Source organism: Myotis davidii, unplaced genomic scaffold, assembly GCF_000327345.1.
Source record: "Myotis davidii unplaced genomic scaffold, ASM32734v1 scaffold964, whole genome shotgun sequence".
Lineage (NCBI taxonomy): Eukaryota > Metazoa > Chordata > Mammalia > Chiroptera > Vespertilionidae > Myotis > Myotis davidii.
In genome coordinates this window covers 1,306,051-1,321,733 of record NW_006298351.1, presented here as the reverse complement: position 1 = coordinate 1,321,733, position 15,683 = coordinate 1,306,051, and the positions used below count along the sequence as shown (strand labels likewise).

General features: G+C 36.2%; 1 protein-coding gene across 1 annotated transcript in view; it reads left to right on the top strand.

The window, feature by feature from the left end:
* MEGF9 (multiple EGF like domains 9) overlaps positions 1–15,683 on the top strand; it is a 90,239-nt gene that overhangs the window by 55,467 nt on the left and 19,089 nt on the right. The window contains exon 2 of the mRNA XM_006774015.2: positions 6,027–6,261. Coding sequence (XP_006774078.1) covers positions 6,027–6,261 — 235 coding nt within the window. The remainder of the gene's footprint in view (positions 1–6,026; positions 6,262–15,683) is intronic.

Sequence of the window (15,683 nt, the reverse complement as noted above, 5' to 3'; positions counted from 1 at the left end):
TGATACTAACGTATGGTATGCAAATAAAATGTAAAGTTTCTAGATATTTTGAAGTCCTGAGCATAAATCCTTCCCCTAGATTAAGGAGTATTTGGAACAATTTGAAAACTGGTGGTGCTTGAGAAAAACACCTCTTACAGATATTAAATAATTTAAGAACAAAAAGTATACTTTAGAATACTTTGCTTATAGCTTATATTGATAATGTTTTTAAAATATTTTCAGATAAGCTTAAATTTACTAATGAGTTTTTAATATTTTGAATTTGGATATAAGATTAAGTACTGAACCTTAATACATTTTAAATTCATATCTTCTAGTTTTTGCTACTTTAAGATTGAACAGAAGATGCCTTTATTTTTTTTATTTTTAATATATTTTATTGATTTTTTACAGAAAGGAAGGGAAAGGGACAGAGAGTCAGAAACATCGATGAGAGTGAAACCCCGATCAGCTGCCTCCTGCACACTCCCCACCGGGGATGTGCCCGCAACCAAGGCACATGCCCTTGACCGGAATCGAACCTGGGACCCTTGAGTCCGCAGGCCAACGCTCTATCCACTGAGCCAAACCGGTTAGGGCCAGAAGATGCCTTTAATATTATATTACATTTTATATGTCTTCTGAATATTGGGAAGAATGAAAAGTTTTGGAGTAGCATGGACCAATTTTTTTATTCTTTCAATATCTGAAGATATTGAAAAACAAGAGTGAAGTCATTGTTGAAGGAATGAAAAAGAGTCAGAAATTAAATTTTTCAAAAGCATTTCTATAATTTTGCAAGAAGCTATAGATAGAATTTCAGGCTATATTCTTGAACTAGATTTTTGTGAGTGGTCTGTGTTAGTTATATTTACAAGTATTTTTCCAGTATCTATGTAATACTTATTTTGTAATCATTTCACTTCAGCAGCAATGCTATTATCTATTTACATTTCTTTGTTCTATAAGATTTGCATCATGAATTGACTGAGGATACAATTTTTTCATCTTCTTATTCAAATCTTTTAGTTACTGCCTTAAAGTTTGTTCTTATCTGTAAAAGATTAAACACAGTATTGTACCAAACTGCTTGAGTCTCCAGACATCATAGTTCATTACATCTCCCAGAAAGGACTCCAGAAAGAGGTACAGGAAGACCAAGGACACATTAATTAGAACATACTATCACAATTAAAATTTTTCTAACATCAGCTTATTCTCATCAAAGTAACTGCAGGTACAAAAACACAATTAAAGCCGTAACCAGTTTGGCTCAGTGGATAGAGCGTCGGCCTGTGGACTGAGGGGTCCCAGGTTCCATTCCAGTCAAGGGCATGTGCCTTGGTTGCGGACACATCCCCGGTGGGGAGTGTGCAGGAGGCAGCTGATCGATGTTTCTCACTCTCTATCTCTCTCCCTTCCTCTCTGTAAAAAATCAATAAAATATATTTTTAAAAAAACAATTAAAATTTTCTAGAAGATATAATGGACTTTTTACTGAGCAGGGACATAAGGTGGTTTAAGTCTGACACAGAGAGAAGCCTGCCAGGTGTATGAAAGGTCCAGAAGAGGTCTTTAGTATGTTCAAGGAGATAATATCTTACAAGAACAGGTGTTTGTGCATGGGGTAAGTTGGGGGGCTTGTGGGACTTCTAAACAAAATTACTCTATTATATTTTTTAGGTGCTTAAAATTTTCATCTCTTGGTCCTTGGTAGGGAATATTTGAAAAAGTACAGAGTGTGATTTAAATGCAAGGATTACTTTGGATACTTTTACAGAAAAAACATCCCATAAATTCGAGTTCTCAGAAAAAAAACACAAATTTATTGTCTTTTCTTTGGGTCTTTATATGTCTATTTTCAAACAGTTTGGCACCAAATTTTATTTTCTTATTCTTCTTCAGGGTTCAAATCACTGTGTTTCATTGCTCTTCAGAAGCCAAACAAAAAGAAAAAACGTTGCCAAAGGTTGCAGTCTCTCTGCTAATATTTGCTTTCTACACATTAACATTCTTCTCTATAGTTTTCCTAAGAATTATAGAACATTGAAAGGAAAACTGCTACTGAAATGACAGAGAGTTTATTACATATTTGCTCTTAGGAAACCAAATGAGCTTTTGGCATTTTATTCAGACTTGTCTGTGATTACTTTTTTCTGTCCTCTTCATATAGTTTCATTCTCATTATCATTCATTAGTCATGTTACAGACTCCTTTGTGCTGCTCTGGTGTCTATGATTCTACTTCATTTAAAAAAAAGCACTTCGCCCTGGCTGGTTTGGCTCAGTGGATAGAACGTTGGCCTGTGGACCCAGGTTCGATTCTGGACAAGGGCACCTGCCTGGGGTGTGGGCTCGATCCCCACCCCCCCCCCCCGCCCCCAGTGGGGGGCGTGCAGGAGGCAGCCAATCAATGATTCTCATCATTGATGTTTCTATCTCTTTATCTCTCTCCCTTCCTCTCTGAAATCAATAAAAAATATATTGTAAAAAAAATCAGCGCTTCATCTCTTTTCTTTGGCTATAGGTCCTCCCACTGCTTCTATCAATTGAAATTTTATTTCTTTTCATTTTGCCAACCTCCTAGTAAATTGCATTGTTTCTGAATTAACTCCTATCTGGTTCCATATGAATATTAAGAACTGTGAAGGCTCTGAGATACTATTCTACTTACAAGTTAGCAAGTTTTCCTGATACATGAAATGGATGTTCATGGTACTTTACATTTATTACTGTTGCTTAGGCTATTTATTTAACTTGAATCATTTCATTTGAAGTCAATCCCTGGGATAGGGCCTTGGATTCTAAGCTCCAAACAGGAAAGATGCACATCTTCCTGGGCTTTGCTTCAGCTTCCTTTCCTTTGGTTAATTTGGAGAAGAATGTTAACATGATAGTGTGTTTTTGTCTTGATACATCGGCTCTCTTCCTGGCACTCAGGTGGTCATTCACTTACTACTGTTAGGAATAAATGCTCTTTTTCATTCTGTCTGAAACCACGTCCTAAACCTTTCTGTTTTTGTCATTGTATTTATAGGAACCCATATTAGTAATGTATAGAGCCAGGTGTATGTGGGATACCATTTTATTCTCTACTTATAGATGGCCCACAACTTTAAATTTAAATGCAATAATTACTTTGAATACCTTTATATCAAAATTATCCCATAAGTTTAAGTTCTCAGATAAAAACATGAGTGTATTGTCTTTTCTTTGGGCCTTTATATTTCTGTTTTCAAACAGTTTAAAAACTGGGCTTTCAGATCTTGTCCACAGGGTCCAACAAAGCTGTGTGACCTATGAACCTGACGTCTGATTTGTGTTTATTTTATTAGGTATTCGTTTCTACCAGCAATTGTATTAATTATTGCAGAATTCCAAATTACTTCCAGCTTAGATGTTGGGGCTAAGTGTTATAGGTACTATATTATGCCCTTTTTACATAAGAGAAAAGAAAGGCACAAGGTTAGCTAACTTGCTTAAGGTCATAAAATTAGTGAGAGAACTAGATTTAACCTGCAGCTGTCTGCCTCTACAGACTGTGCTCAAAACTCCTTCACTTTATTGTCATATGAGAGTTGTAAGTGGTAGATGTTATGGATTCACAATAAAAACAATGGAGTTTGAGTGTATGGAGGAGTAAATTTCAGCTGATTCTTGAAATAGGTTTCCATATGTGGAGAGGAAAGAGCATTTCAAGAGGAACAGAATGAACAAAGGTTCAAAGATGGGACTAGAAAGAATATGTTCAGGGGATAATGAAGAGTTTGAATTAGCTCCTTAGAAATAGCTAATGAACTTGGTTAATATTGAAGATTTATCCATTAAGACTTTACTGAAGAAAAACCTTAGTTTTGTCTCAGAGTTCTTAGATTAATTGAGTTCTTTAAAAAAAATACTACTAATTATTCATTGGGAATACTGATTCAGGTTTCAGATGAACGTACATTAGTAAGGAAATAATAGGATAAAATTTTCATTTTTTTTTTTTAGATCCTCACCCGAGGATGTGTTTTTATTGATTTTAGACAAAAAGGAAGGGGGAAGGAAGGAGGAGAGAGAGAGAGGGAGAGAGAGAGAGAGAGAGAGAGAGAGAGAGATAGATATGAAAGAGAAACTTCAATCAGTTGCCTCCTGTATGTGCTCTGACCAGGGATTGAACCTGAAATCTGGGTATGTGTCCTGATTGGGAATCGAACCTGCAACCCTTTGGTCCATGGGATGACACTCCAACCAACTGAGCCACACTGGCCAGAGCAAAATTCTCAGTCTTTATTATAGAGTTAAACAAACTTTTTTTTTAAAGCTAGTTTTGCCCCTACTAGTATAATTTGGTTAGGTAACTTGTGGTGAAATTGGTTCAGCTGGAGGAATTTGGATGCATGTTGAACTTCTGCCATATTTTGGAAGAAAAGTGTTATTTTAAGTATTCTAGTCATTTTTGGTGGAGTGAAGGTCTTGCCATGAAGTTGTCATTGGCAGGTTTACAGACCACTAAACATGGCTTCCTTATTTACAAAAACTACACACACACACACACACACACAGTAGAAATAATGTGAAAATGTAACTGTCAAAGAAATGTCATGCTTATATAGCTAATAAAAATAAGAATATTGATTGAGATATGAGGCTGATTCCTTTCTGAAGTTTGGGGCTGAAGAAATCTGAACTTAACTCTAGGTTTGTAACTAACTCACTACTCAAGCTTGACATATACATAAAATAATCACCCATATATATTTATTTATTTGGTAAATTTACAAATTAGAAGAGGTGGAAAGAAAAGAGAGATAAGCTAACACTAAAGGTTAGGAACTGAAGAAATGTGGGAGGTATGGAGTTGGCCACGTGGGAATATATGTGTGGAATCCTTTGTTTTGACTTGTGTGAATAAACTGCTTCTGATGACATAAATAATTTTGAAGGTTAATTTCCTTTTCTAGAATAGAGAAATAAACTCCTTTGTAACTTTCTATTTAAAACTCTGGATTTTCAGTTATCTAGTAACTTTTAAGAAATCATCAAAAATTACATTAAAGATTTTTTTGAGCTAAACTTTTGTCAGAATAAAGCCATTTTATATAGTACCTTATCTATTCAGAAATATAATTTGTATCATAGATTTCTCTGGGCTTTTAAAACCTAGGTTCATAGCTGTTTTGGAATGGGGGCTATTCCTAAAATATGTACAAAGTTTTATCTGCAGTTTATTTTAACTATAAGTTTTTGCATGTTTGCAAAGTCCCATGTTAATATTGTGTCAAACTATGCTGAAAATGCTTTCTTCCTGATAAAATGAGTATAAATAATAGCACAAACCAAATCCTAACTGACCTTAAATGTATCTGAATTAAAAGGCTAACACCAAGGACTTTTAAATAATTTCATCTAAAGAACTGTTTGAAATGTATCTAAAGAAAATGTTTATTTTCTAAATCTTTTAACTTGAGAAAGAGATTCAAATTGTGATTGGTTTTAACCCACCGATCAAGATGACCCCATAAACTTTCTCATCTGGGATTTATCTTATCATTTTCTCAACTTAAAGTTTCAATTCTCTGTTAATTTCTTCCTGGGAAGAACATATTAACTTATGATTCCAGCTGTAGCACAATCTTGTCTGATCTATGTAAGTTACTATAGTTAACGATTTGAGCCTTAGGCTTTTTCAGCTATACAATGGGATTATGTATTATTTAATATGTTGTTATTTCCAACATGTGCCTGGTGGATAAGCTTAGGCCCTGCCTTTGGCGATTTACAATCCAGAAAAACTAATAATATACAGACCCACACACATTGAATTGTAAGGTCAAAGAGCTAGAAGATGAAGAGTAGTGGAAAGGAAATTGAAATGTCAGTTTTATAAATATGAATGATACATAGTTTCATGTACTTTACTGTATATATTTCCCAATTTAAATGAACTAAGTAGAATAAAAAGTGGATTTGAACTAGAATTAGTTTTATCTATCCATACAAAGTTGTTATGAACATTAAGAAAAACAGAGTTCATTTTATTAAGAAAGCATTAAATCTTAGTTAATAATGTCTCTTTCCTTCTCTCCTTTGCAGAATATGTATGTAACTGCTCTGTGGTTGGAAGCCTGGATGTGAATCGCTGCAACCAGACCACAGGGCAGTGTGAGTGTCTGCCAGGGTATCAGGGGGTTCACTGTGAAACCTGCAAGGAGGGCTTTTACCTGAATCACACTTCTGGGCTCTGTCTGCCATGTGAATGTAGCCCACATGGAGCCCTCAGCATACTCTGCAACAGGTAAGCAGCAGAAGATAGAAGCAAAGTTAATTTTATTTGATTAATAATAATAATAATGCTCCTGCTCTCAAGGACCAGACTGGTTTAAAAGAAGAGGGAGAGTGGCCATAGACTTACAAAATATTTCACAGACTTTTATCACCTCATTTTATAAATATTATGTTATATTTAATGTCAAGATTACAAAGCTTCTAATTGACAGATTTAGTTCTTCAGAAGCATCTGAGTCACCAATTTTGCTTTGTGATGGTTTCTCTAAATTTCATGGGGGAAAAAATAATTGAGAAAGCAATCTGCTTTATGGAAGCAGTAAGTTCAGGCATTTCCAGTGGAAACAATTCTGTTTATTAACATACCATTAGAGATTCAGGAAATGTATTCTTTGATTTATTTTTTTCTCTTAACAAAATTCTAGAACAGTGTCTTTGCACATCTAAGGCTTAAACTTGATAATATATTAATTTCTTTAGCTAGTAGGAAAAAGGCTGAGTTCACTTTATGTACCAGCACATTTTTGGGGACCAAAACTAGATTAAGCAGGAATTGTCTGAAAATTACCTTTAAAATAGTCTGTTATTTGGAGGTGACTTAATCTACACTGAAAATAATTATTCTTTGACTTTGTATGAGACTTGTGGCTTTTCGTGGACCCATGTCAGAAAGTCAAAGAGGTGGTGTTATGTAAAGAAAAGGGCACAAGCTTTAGAATCAATCTAACCTGGGTATGGATCCAAGATCTGCTGCCACTTAGGAGCTGTGTGTTTTTGGCAAGTTATTTCATTTCTCCAAGTCTGAGTTTGTTCTCAAGGTTGTTGTGAGGGCCAAATGAGTAGAATGTATATAAAATTCCTAGTACACATCACTTAATAAATTCTGGTTTGTTTTCATTTGAAAGGAATATTGTTAGCTTAATGAGGGAATATTTTTAAAGAGCTTTTAGCTCTGGAGCAGAAAAGGTTCTTTATACTTAGCAGTAGATATTTTGTATGCTTTATAAATCATAGTGTACTATTGTACAATATTGTATCATATTGTACTTCAAAGTATAGAAGTGAACTTGGTTAAGAAGTTTATGATTTCAAGTTCAACAATAACAAATTTAGGATGCTAGTTATGTTATATAATTATTTGCTTCAATCCTCACAGCAACTCCTTTTATGTATGTTATTAAATCACAAAAGTTGTAAGTGTCAGAGAAAGAATTCAAAGTTAGGTCTTCTAAGTTCATTGTCCTTATCACCGTACCATATGGCTTTTATAATGAGAAAACTGTTAATTCCTCTATTGAGGTTGAGAACATAATAATTGCTCACCATTGCTTCCTTTACTTATCATTTTAAAAGATGAGATTTGTTCCTTCTGATATCTAATGACCTGTTCACTACTATCTATACTAATAAAAGGGCAATATGCTAATTAGACCAGGTCAACCGGCCATCTTCCAGATGTCCGAGTTCCTAGACAAAACCATGTTCATGGGGGCCGAAGCAGAGGCAATTAGAGGTGATCAGATCGGCAGGGGAGGGCAATTGGGGGCAAGATCAGGTACCCTCCCTTCCTATAAGAGTTTAACTATCACTGTTTGTATGGGGTGTGTGTGTGTGTGTGTGTGTGTGCAACCGATCAGTCAGTAGCTATGATGTGCACTGACCACCAGGGGGCAGATGCTCAATGCAGGAGCTGCTGAACTGTGATCACTTGCAGTGGTGGTTCTTGGGTGACACACCCAGAACTAGAGAGGAGGGAGTCCGATTCTGGGGTGCGTCAACTGAAAACCGCCCTCTCGCAATCCGGGACCCTTCAGGGGATGTCGGAGAGCCGGTTTCAGACTGATCCCCACAGCCAGGTCGAGGGACCCCACCATGCACAAATCCATGCACCAGGCCTCTAGTTGTTAAAATAAGATTCTGCAAACACATTTGCTTTGAGTACTTCTGGAGAGATAGAAAAATGTTTACTTCTAAGCCTGTACTTAAAAGAAATTTTCAGAAGGCAGACATGGGAGCTCTAAATCTATCTTGAAGCACCACATTTCTTACTACCAGAAAGGAAGTTAAATTGACCTGAGATTAGAGAAACAGAAAGGGAAGTTACAGAACTATGTGCTTTGGCAAGAACATATGGTAAACTATGAGGAAACACCTCTCTGTGTTCTGTTATGCTACTAATTATATACAGGTGAGTTAAAGGAGAAAGGAAATTGTAGGCAAATATGTGAGGTGTAGTAGGAAGGAAGTGGAATCTGAAATTAATAGATTTTGATCCATTCTTGGTTTAGCCACTTACTAACTATATAACCTTTACTAAGATGTTTGACCTCTGTGGGCCTCAGTGTTTTCATCTGTAAAATAAGATTAATATATACAACATAAAGGATTTTTGTGAGAAGTGTGTGTGTGTGTACCCACTTATATTGTGACTAGCACATGGATTCAGCTCTATAACTTCCTAGAAGTTGAATCTATTTTTTTAAAAAAGCAAGGAATAGAATTGGTGATTCACAAATGAGGAGGATTAAGTCAACCAGACTTGGCTATGAGTAGGAATTGAAGTATTTGGGTTTTTTTGGTAGGTTAAAGAAGAAATTATTTATTCTAATGGATATATTTTCTTCTATTTTCATAAGGAAACCTATTAAACTTTTAATATTGGGTATTCTATATTTTAGAAAAACAGTAATAGGTAAAATTAATTGAGCATGTGCTAGGCACTATCCCAACCCCTTTGCATGTAGTAGTAATTAACTTCTCAGAGCAGCCATATCAGCTCAACGCTATTGTTATTATTCTCACTTGCACAGGAAAAGAATTGTAAGTTAGATAATTAGTTTAGCTTACAAGGTAATAGCCGTTAAGCAAAAGAGTTGGGATGGAAACATTTTCAATCTAGATTTAGATTATGTATTCCTATTCATTATGCTGGCACAGCCTTTTTCAAAATCTCAGATACTGAGCAAAGAGAGTGAGTATTGTAAGAAACTTCAATGCTATGGAGTGAACTATTTGACATTTTATAGGAATTTCTTTTTAAGTACATTTTTATTGGTTTTTAGAGATAGAGGAAGGGAGACAGATAGAGAGATAGAAGCATCTATGAGAGAGGACATCATCAATTGGCTGCCTCCTGCACGGTCCCCACTGGGGATTGAACCCATGACCTGCGAAGGAAACCGGCGACCTCTTGTTTCCTGGGTCGATGCTCAACTGCTGAGCCACACCGGCCAGGCTATAGGAATTTCCTGTGGTTGTACTCTGATAATCAGACCCTGACTTCAATGTGATGGTCATGCTATATGAATAACTTCTTGGTGAAAACCAATCTATTTTAGCGTAGTAGAAATTGAGAGCATCAGAGGATTAGCCCTTCAATGAATAATTATCAATTACAATATCTATTATATTACCATCTCTTTGTGTCAAATCTGTTTTAATAAAAAAGAAGTGAAGAATAGGATTGATGACTTACAAAAGGACGAAAAACTTTGGAGTGAAAACAGTATTTTTCTGCTTTTGTGAAGAAATGTATAATTTATGCAAGACCAATAAAGGATGCAAAGCTGCTAAAACCAATACAAAACAGTGCTAAGTTTCTAAGTAGAGTAGTTTACAGTGGGAAAGGAACAGGAATAAGCTGAACTAATAAGTAAAGCCTTTCAAGAGAAGGTAGGAACTAAGATGTACTTTCCAAGTTATGATTTGGGAAGTTAGAGAGATGAGAAGACAACTGTATCAAGAGGGAAAAAAAGTGAATTCAAATGAATTTTATAAGATTATACAGAGAGTTGAAAAAAAAACTGATCTCCTAACACCTACTCAAATTCTTTCCTGTTGTAAACTCCCTGTTCCCTTTTTAAAAATAAATAGAAGTAGAAAAATGGACTCAATTCTGACTGATTTCTCTCATACATCTAATACCCTGGGAACAAACAGCTGGCTTTTTAAAAATTCATTTCCATATTCTTTATGCCAATATATTTTAGTGGGAGTTGTCCCAGTGAGCGTAGAATTTGGCTACAGGCACCAGCTGTGGGTTGAGCAATGTTTTTGTGTACAAAAACAAAGTCCTTTATGTTCTGAGAGATGGCCACCCCCTCACATCACCATTGGTGTTCCAACCTGTTTAACTGGGACAGAGTTGGTTTATAATATATTAACTTTTCAATTTTGCTTTTGGAATTCATTTCTAATGTTTTCATGATTTACATTTGGATATATGTTTAATAAACGAATGAAGAAATCACATAGCATTTTATCTCAAAGAGCAGTATGTCTAGCGAGAGCCCAAGTCTCTTAATACAGTTCTTAAAATATTTCAGGGCTGACTTTATATCTAGACAATTATATACATATTTGAGATTTTTAAAAATGTATTCATAGTATGTTAAGGTGCATTATTTAAGACTGTAAGATAGCAAAGAAATTCTGTAGTGGTTTAATATACTTTTCATAAAATCTGTGGTTGCTGCTATACAGTGTATTTTGAAATATTTACTACTTTGTACTTTTTAAAAAAATCTTCACCCAAGGATATTTTTCTCATTGATTTTCAAAACGAGTGGAAGGTTAAAGGAGGGAGGGAGGGTGAGAGAGGGAGGCAGAGAGAGAAGGGGGGGGAGAAACATCAATGAGAGAGAGATACATGGATTGGTTGCCTCCCACACGCCCCAATCGGGTCCGGGATCAAGCCTGCAACCAAGGTATGTGTCCCTGACTGGGAATCAAACATGCGATCCTTTGGTCTTCAGGCCGACGCTCTAACCACTGGGCAATCAGCCAGGGCAGTATTTTGCACTTTTAATTATGGGACTGTGCCCCAGGACAGAGGGCAGAATTTTACTAATGAAGTAAACTTATGCTGAAATAAACATCAAGTAGAAAGATGACAAAACCTCCAAGGCTCACATTCATATGGGGCTCTGAAAATCATCTTTTGTGTAATAATTGAGAATAACAGCTACTTGTATAAACTCTCATTTATTACTTTGCCTGTAATTCTGAGAGATCAAGAAAAATTTATTTGATCACTAGGTATATAATTAGTTATTGAGGAAAGCTTTGTCATTTTATTCACTTGTTCCATTGAATAAAGACATTGCATTTGCCAATTATGTGTCCAAAGACATTAACCCTGTGTTCAAGAAACTTACTGTCAGAGAAAAGATAGAAATGCAAATAAAATATGAATATTTATAAAGTGCATAAGCAATTCAGAGAAGTCTTGAGAGAGGAAGTTGCATCTCAATTGAGACTTGAAGGATGAGTAGAAGTTTGTATGAAAGAATTAAGGCATCTTTAGTAGATTGCAAGAGGCTCACTATTTCTTGAATGCAAGGAATCCTATATAATAAAAGCCTAATATGCAAATGGACCGACCGGCGGAATGACTGGTCGCTATGATGTGCACTGATCACCAGGGGGCAGACGCTCAATGCAGGAGCTGCCCCCAGCCTGCAGGCCCCAGGCCAGCCAAGGCGGGTGCCAGCAGCACCCCCCCACCCCCCAGATTGCCCCGCTGGTTGCCCCACAGATTGGTTCTGAACACTGGCCAGGCCTAGGGACCCTAACTGTGCAGGAATTTCGTGCACTGGGCCTCTAGTACTTGATAATGGTGGAGAGGAGGAATTGAAGGAGAGTGGGGAATGCTAAGATATAAGACTTGCCTTTTTGTTCACTGTTGTATCATTAACGCCTTGCGCAAAGTAGTCTCAGTAAATACTTCATGAGTTAACAGATTGAATGAATGAAGAATAAATAGGGCGAGGCCATGAAGGATCTGCTGTGTGCCATGCAAGTTATTTTATCCAGTGAAGAATATTGAGTAAGAGTGACATCAGATTTGCTTTTTAGAAAAATTACTCTATCAGAAGCCTGGTGGATAGAGACAGAGAACTCAGGCAAGGAGACCAGCTAGAAGGCTATTATAATAATTCAAGCAAGAGAGATTAAAGGCCTGATGTAAAGCATTGACCGGCAATGGTGCTGGAGAGCAGACAACCAATGTAAGAAATATTTGGAAGATAAAATCTACAAGATTAGATAGTTGATGTATGTATAGAATAAGACAGGCAGAGAAATAGCTCCCATATTTCTTTCTCACATGGGCACATGAGTGAAAAAATATTTCATTAACTGGATAAAGAATATAGGTAAATAAGCAAGTTGGAGGGACATGATAATGATATTAATTTTCAGACATGCTCATTCAGTGACTATGGGAAACTCAGATAGAGATGTCTGGTAGACAGTTGCATATACATAGTGTACCAAAGTCAAGAAATTTTAACTCACACTTTTCATGCTGTTTTACAGGAAAACAGAACAAAGCCTCATAGCTTTAATTTTAAAATAACTTTATACCCCTATTGTTATTGTTGCAATCATACCAATCTATAGTTTAAATTAACTTTTTTTTTGGTACACTTTAATATTTTTTTCCTTGAAGAATTTTAACCATCTTGATCAAAAGCAGCTAACTCTACTCAGCCTCTGACCTATCGTGATTCATTTGTTTCAACAAATTTTGTACAGTACCACATGGTTTATGTTAAGCACATTATACCAAGTATCATGTTAAATTTATAGTAAAACAAATTAGACTAAAACTTGAATGTTAATAAATGGCCAGACAGGGGCTTATTCAGAAAAAGGCACTGAGTGTATTGAGGTTTAAGTGTACATAATGCTATTACAGTTTGGAAAGCTCTGTGTGTTTTTCAGTGCATTTCTATCTTAAATCCTCCATTCAATAAAGGACATGATCTGTCCTCCTGGTCTTCTAATTATTACTTAGATATCAGCTTTAGTCAAATGAATGAGAAAATAAAACAAAAACAAACGTCGCCATACTTTTCCCCCACCAGCTCTCGGTGACCTTTGTGAACATTAACATGCCTCAGTGAATTGATGTAGTTGCTGTTGATGGAACATGTTACTTTCCCTAAACCATTTTACAGACTCTTCTACTCTTTTCATTTCTATTAAGCCACTTCTAGGTCAGTTTGAAATTTTTAAAAGAAATATTTTAAAGTTAAAGTTTTGTTAGTGATAATATTAAAATATCATGCTTCTTCTGAGTAGCTCCCTCAAATCTGTAGTTATGCATATGTTAATAGTACAAATAACCAAGTTCATACAAATGCTATATTTAGTACCAGGGTATTTATTTGTTCAACACATTTTGTGCTGGATAAACAGGACAATGGAAGACCAAAGGAGCTTCTGATCTAGTAAGGTCAATAAGAAATATATACAAAACTGACCCACATCATAAAACATTAAGATAAAAAGTCAAGGGGATTAAGAAACTGGGAGATATCATTTTAGCTGGAAAAATCAGAGATGATTTCATTGAGGAGATAGCTTTTGAAGTTAGTTTTGAAGAAAGGAAAGGATTTAGACAGAAGTGGGAAAGTCACTACAGAATAGGAAACAGCAAGATTAACGTCTCAGAGATGTGCTTACACAGGATGTAAGGTGTAAGAGAAGTAGGGGTAAAGGAGATAAATTTGACAAATCCTGCTGGGGTCAGGTCACAGACGGCCTTAAGGGCCAGACAAATTATTTGGATTTTATTCACAAAGCAATTTTTAGGCAGAACGGTCAGCACTGTATTCCAGCAGTAGTAGAATGGATGGGGGTAAATAGGAGAAGATTAGAGACAGAATGAAAAGTAGTGAGGGCCAAAATTAGAGTAATAATAGTGAGAATGGGTAGAATATTGAAAGAATGGAGAATAATGAGAATGGTGATATGCAGTGTTTCTGTGCATAATTCTCTAGAAAGTTTGTGATTTTTACATTAACACATACACACAAATCTAAAGGTAGTTTGTATTTCTAAGTTGAATTTAAGGATTTGCTCAGTCCTAGGGTTCCTTCTCAGGCCCATACGCTCTCCCTGGGCTTACCATTCTTCCTTTGTTGCAGGCTGCAGAAATTTAATTTGTTTTCCTCTGCTTCAGTAGTTGCTCCCACCCACTGTATCCCCTGGTATTTTTATGCCTCTATAAGCTTTGCTGCTGAATGTCAAGCAGTGTCCCCATACTCATGTTCTTTCTGTGTTGCTAAAATTAATTCAAGGGCCCTTTATTTTTTAAGAGTTTTAAAACTATTCATCTTTATAATAAGGCCTGTTTGGGTAACAAATATAATAGATATGGGGAAGTCGAAAGCTTATATAACTGACAAAATTTTCTACAAATAGGGTTCAAATTTAGGCATACCTGTTTTTTCCCAGTCAATTCCTCTGATATTCATATACCTCAGCATAAATCCAGTGCCCTGCTTTTGAGGCAACCCATTCTCCACCAATTAATTAAATTTTTTTAAATAACTCTATGAGTCAATCTTCCTCTCATGCTAAGTATTAAGGGAACGTGATTCTGATTAGTTCACTGAGATTGTCGTTTGCCACTCCTTCATAAAATTGCTGGGTTGAGGCCTGGGTTGAACAACCTGACAGATGATGCTTGCTCACTATTCTGATGAAGTTTTTATTGGTCCAGAATCATTGGCAGCAACAATTCTTTAAGGGAGGATAAATCCACTCCCTTAATGACAGTTCTTTTAAAAAAAATGCTCTAAATTGGGACTCCAAAGTTATAGATATTAACAATCATCTCCTTCAGTTTTATACGTACAGCCACATCCCACTGTCCAAGCCAGCTCCAAGAGTACTGATCAAGGACATTTTATAGAATATTTTACCTAACAAATTCCTAACCCTCCTTCTTCCAGTATTCAAAAGGTCTCATTAAACCCTTCTCTATGAACAGTGGGGCTTGTTCACTATATCTTCTATATATATAAAAGCTTAAGTGACCGAACGACCAAATGACTAGGCGACCAGTCAACAGGTCGCTATGATGCACACTGACCACCAAGGGGCAGATGCTCAAAACAGGAGCTGCCCCCTGGTGGTCAGTGTGCTCCCACAGCCAACCTCATATGGCCAGCCAACCTCCTGTGGTCCCTCCCTGTTGCCGGCCAGCCCTAAAGGCCCGGATCACTGGCCAAGCTGAGGGACACCACCCATGCACGAATTCTTGCACCGGGCCTCTAGTACTTACATAGCCAAGGGAAACCTAACTTAAATGATTCTTCACCCAGTCAGGAAGGCCTACTTCCAGGTTTTTTTCTATCCCTGCCCAAATGGCAAAGCCATTATAAACTTCTCTTGCTAAAAAAGAAACTACAAATTTAATCTCAAGTTAAATATCTCTCTGCTAGAACATTTTACTACACTTAAAAGTTTTTAAAATCTTACAAACATATAGTGTTTTTCTGATCTGTAGTTTGACTTCCTTCTAAGATGAAAATGTCACACAACATGGTCAATACACTAACATTACTACTGCCACTATCTAGTCCAGAATGAACAGCATTAACATTTATTGAATGTTTATTATGTACCAGACCAAATGCT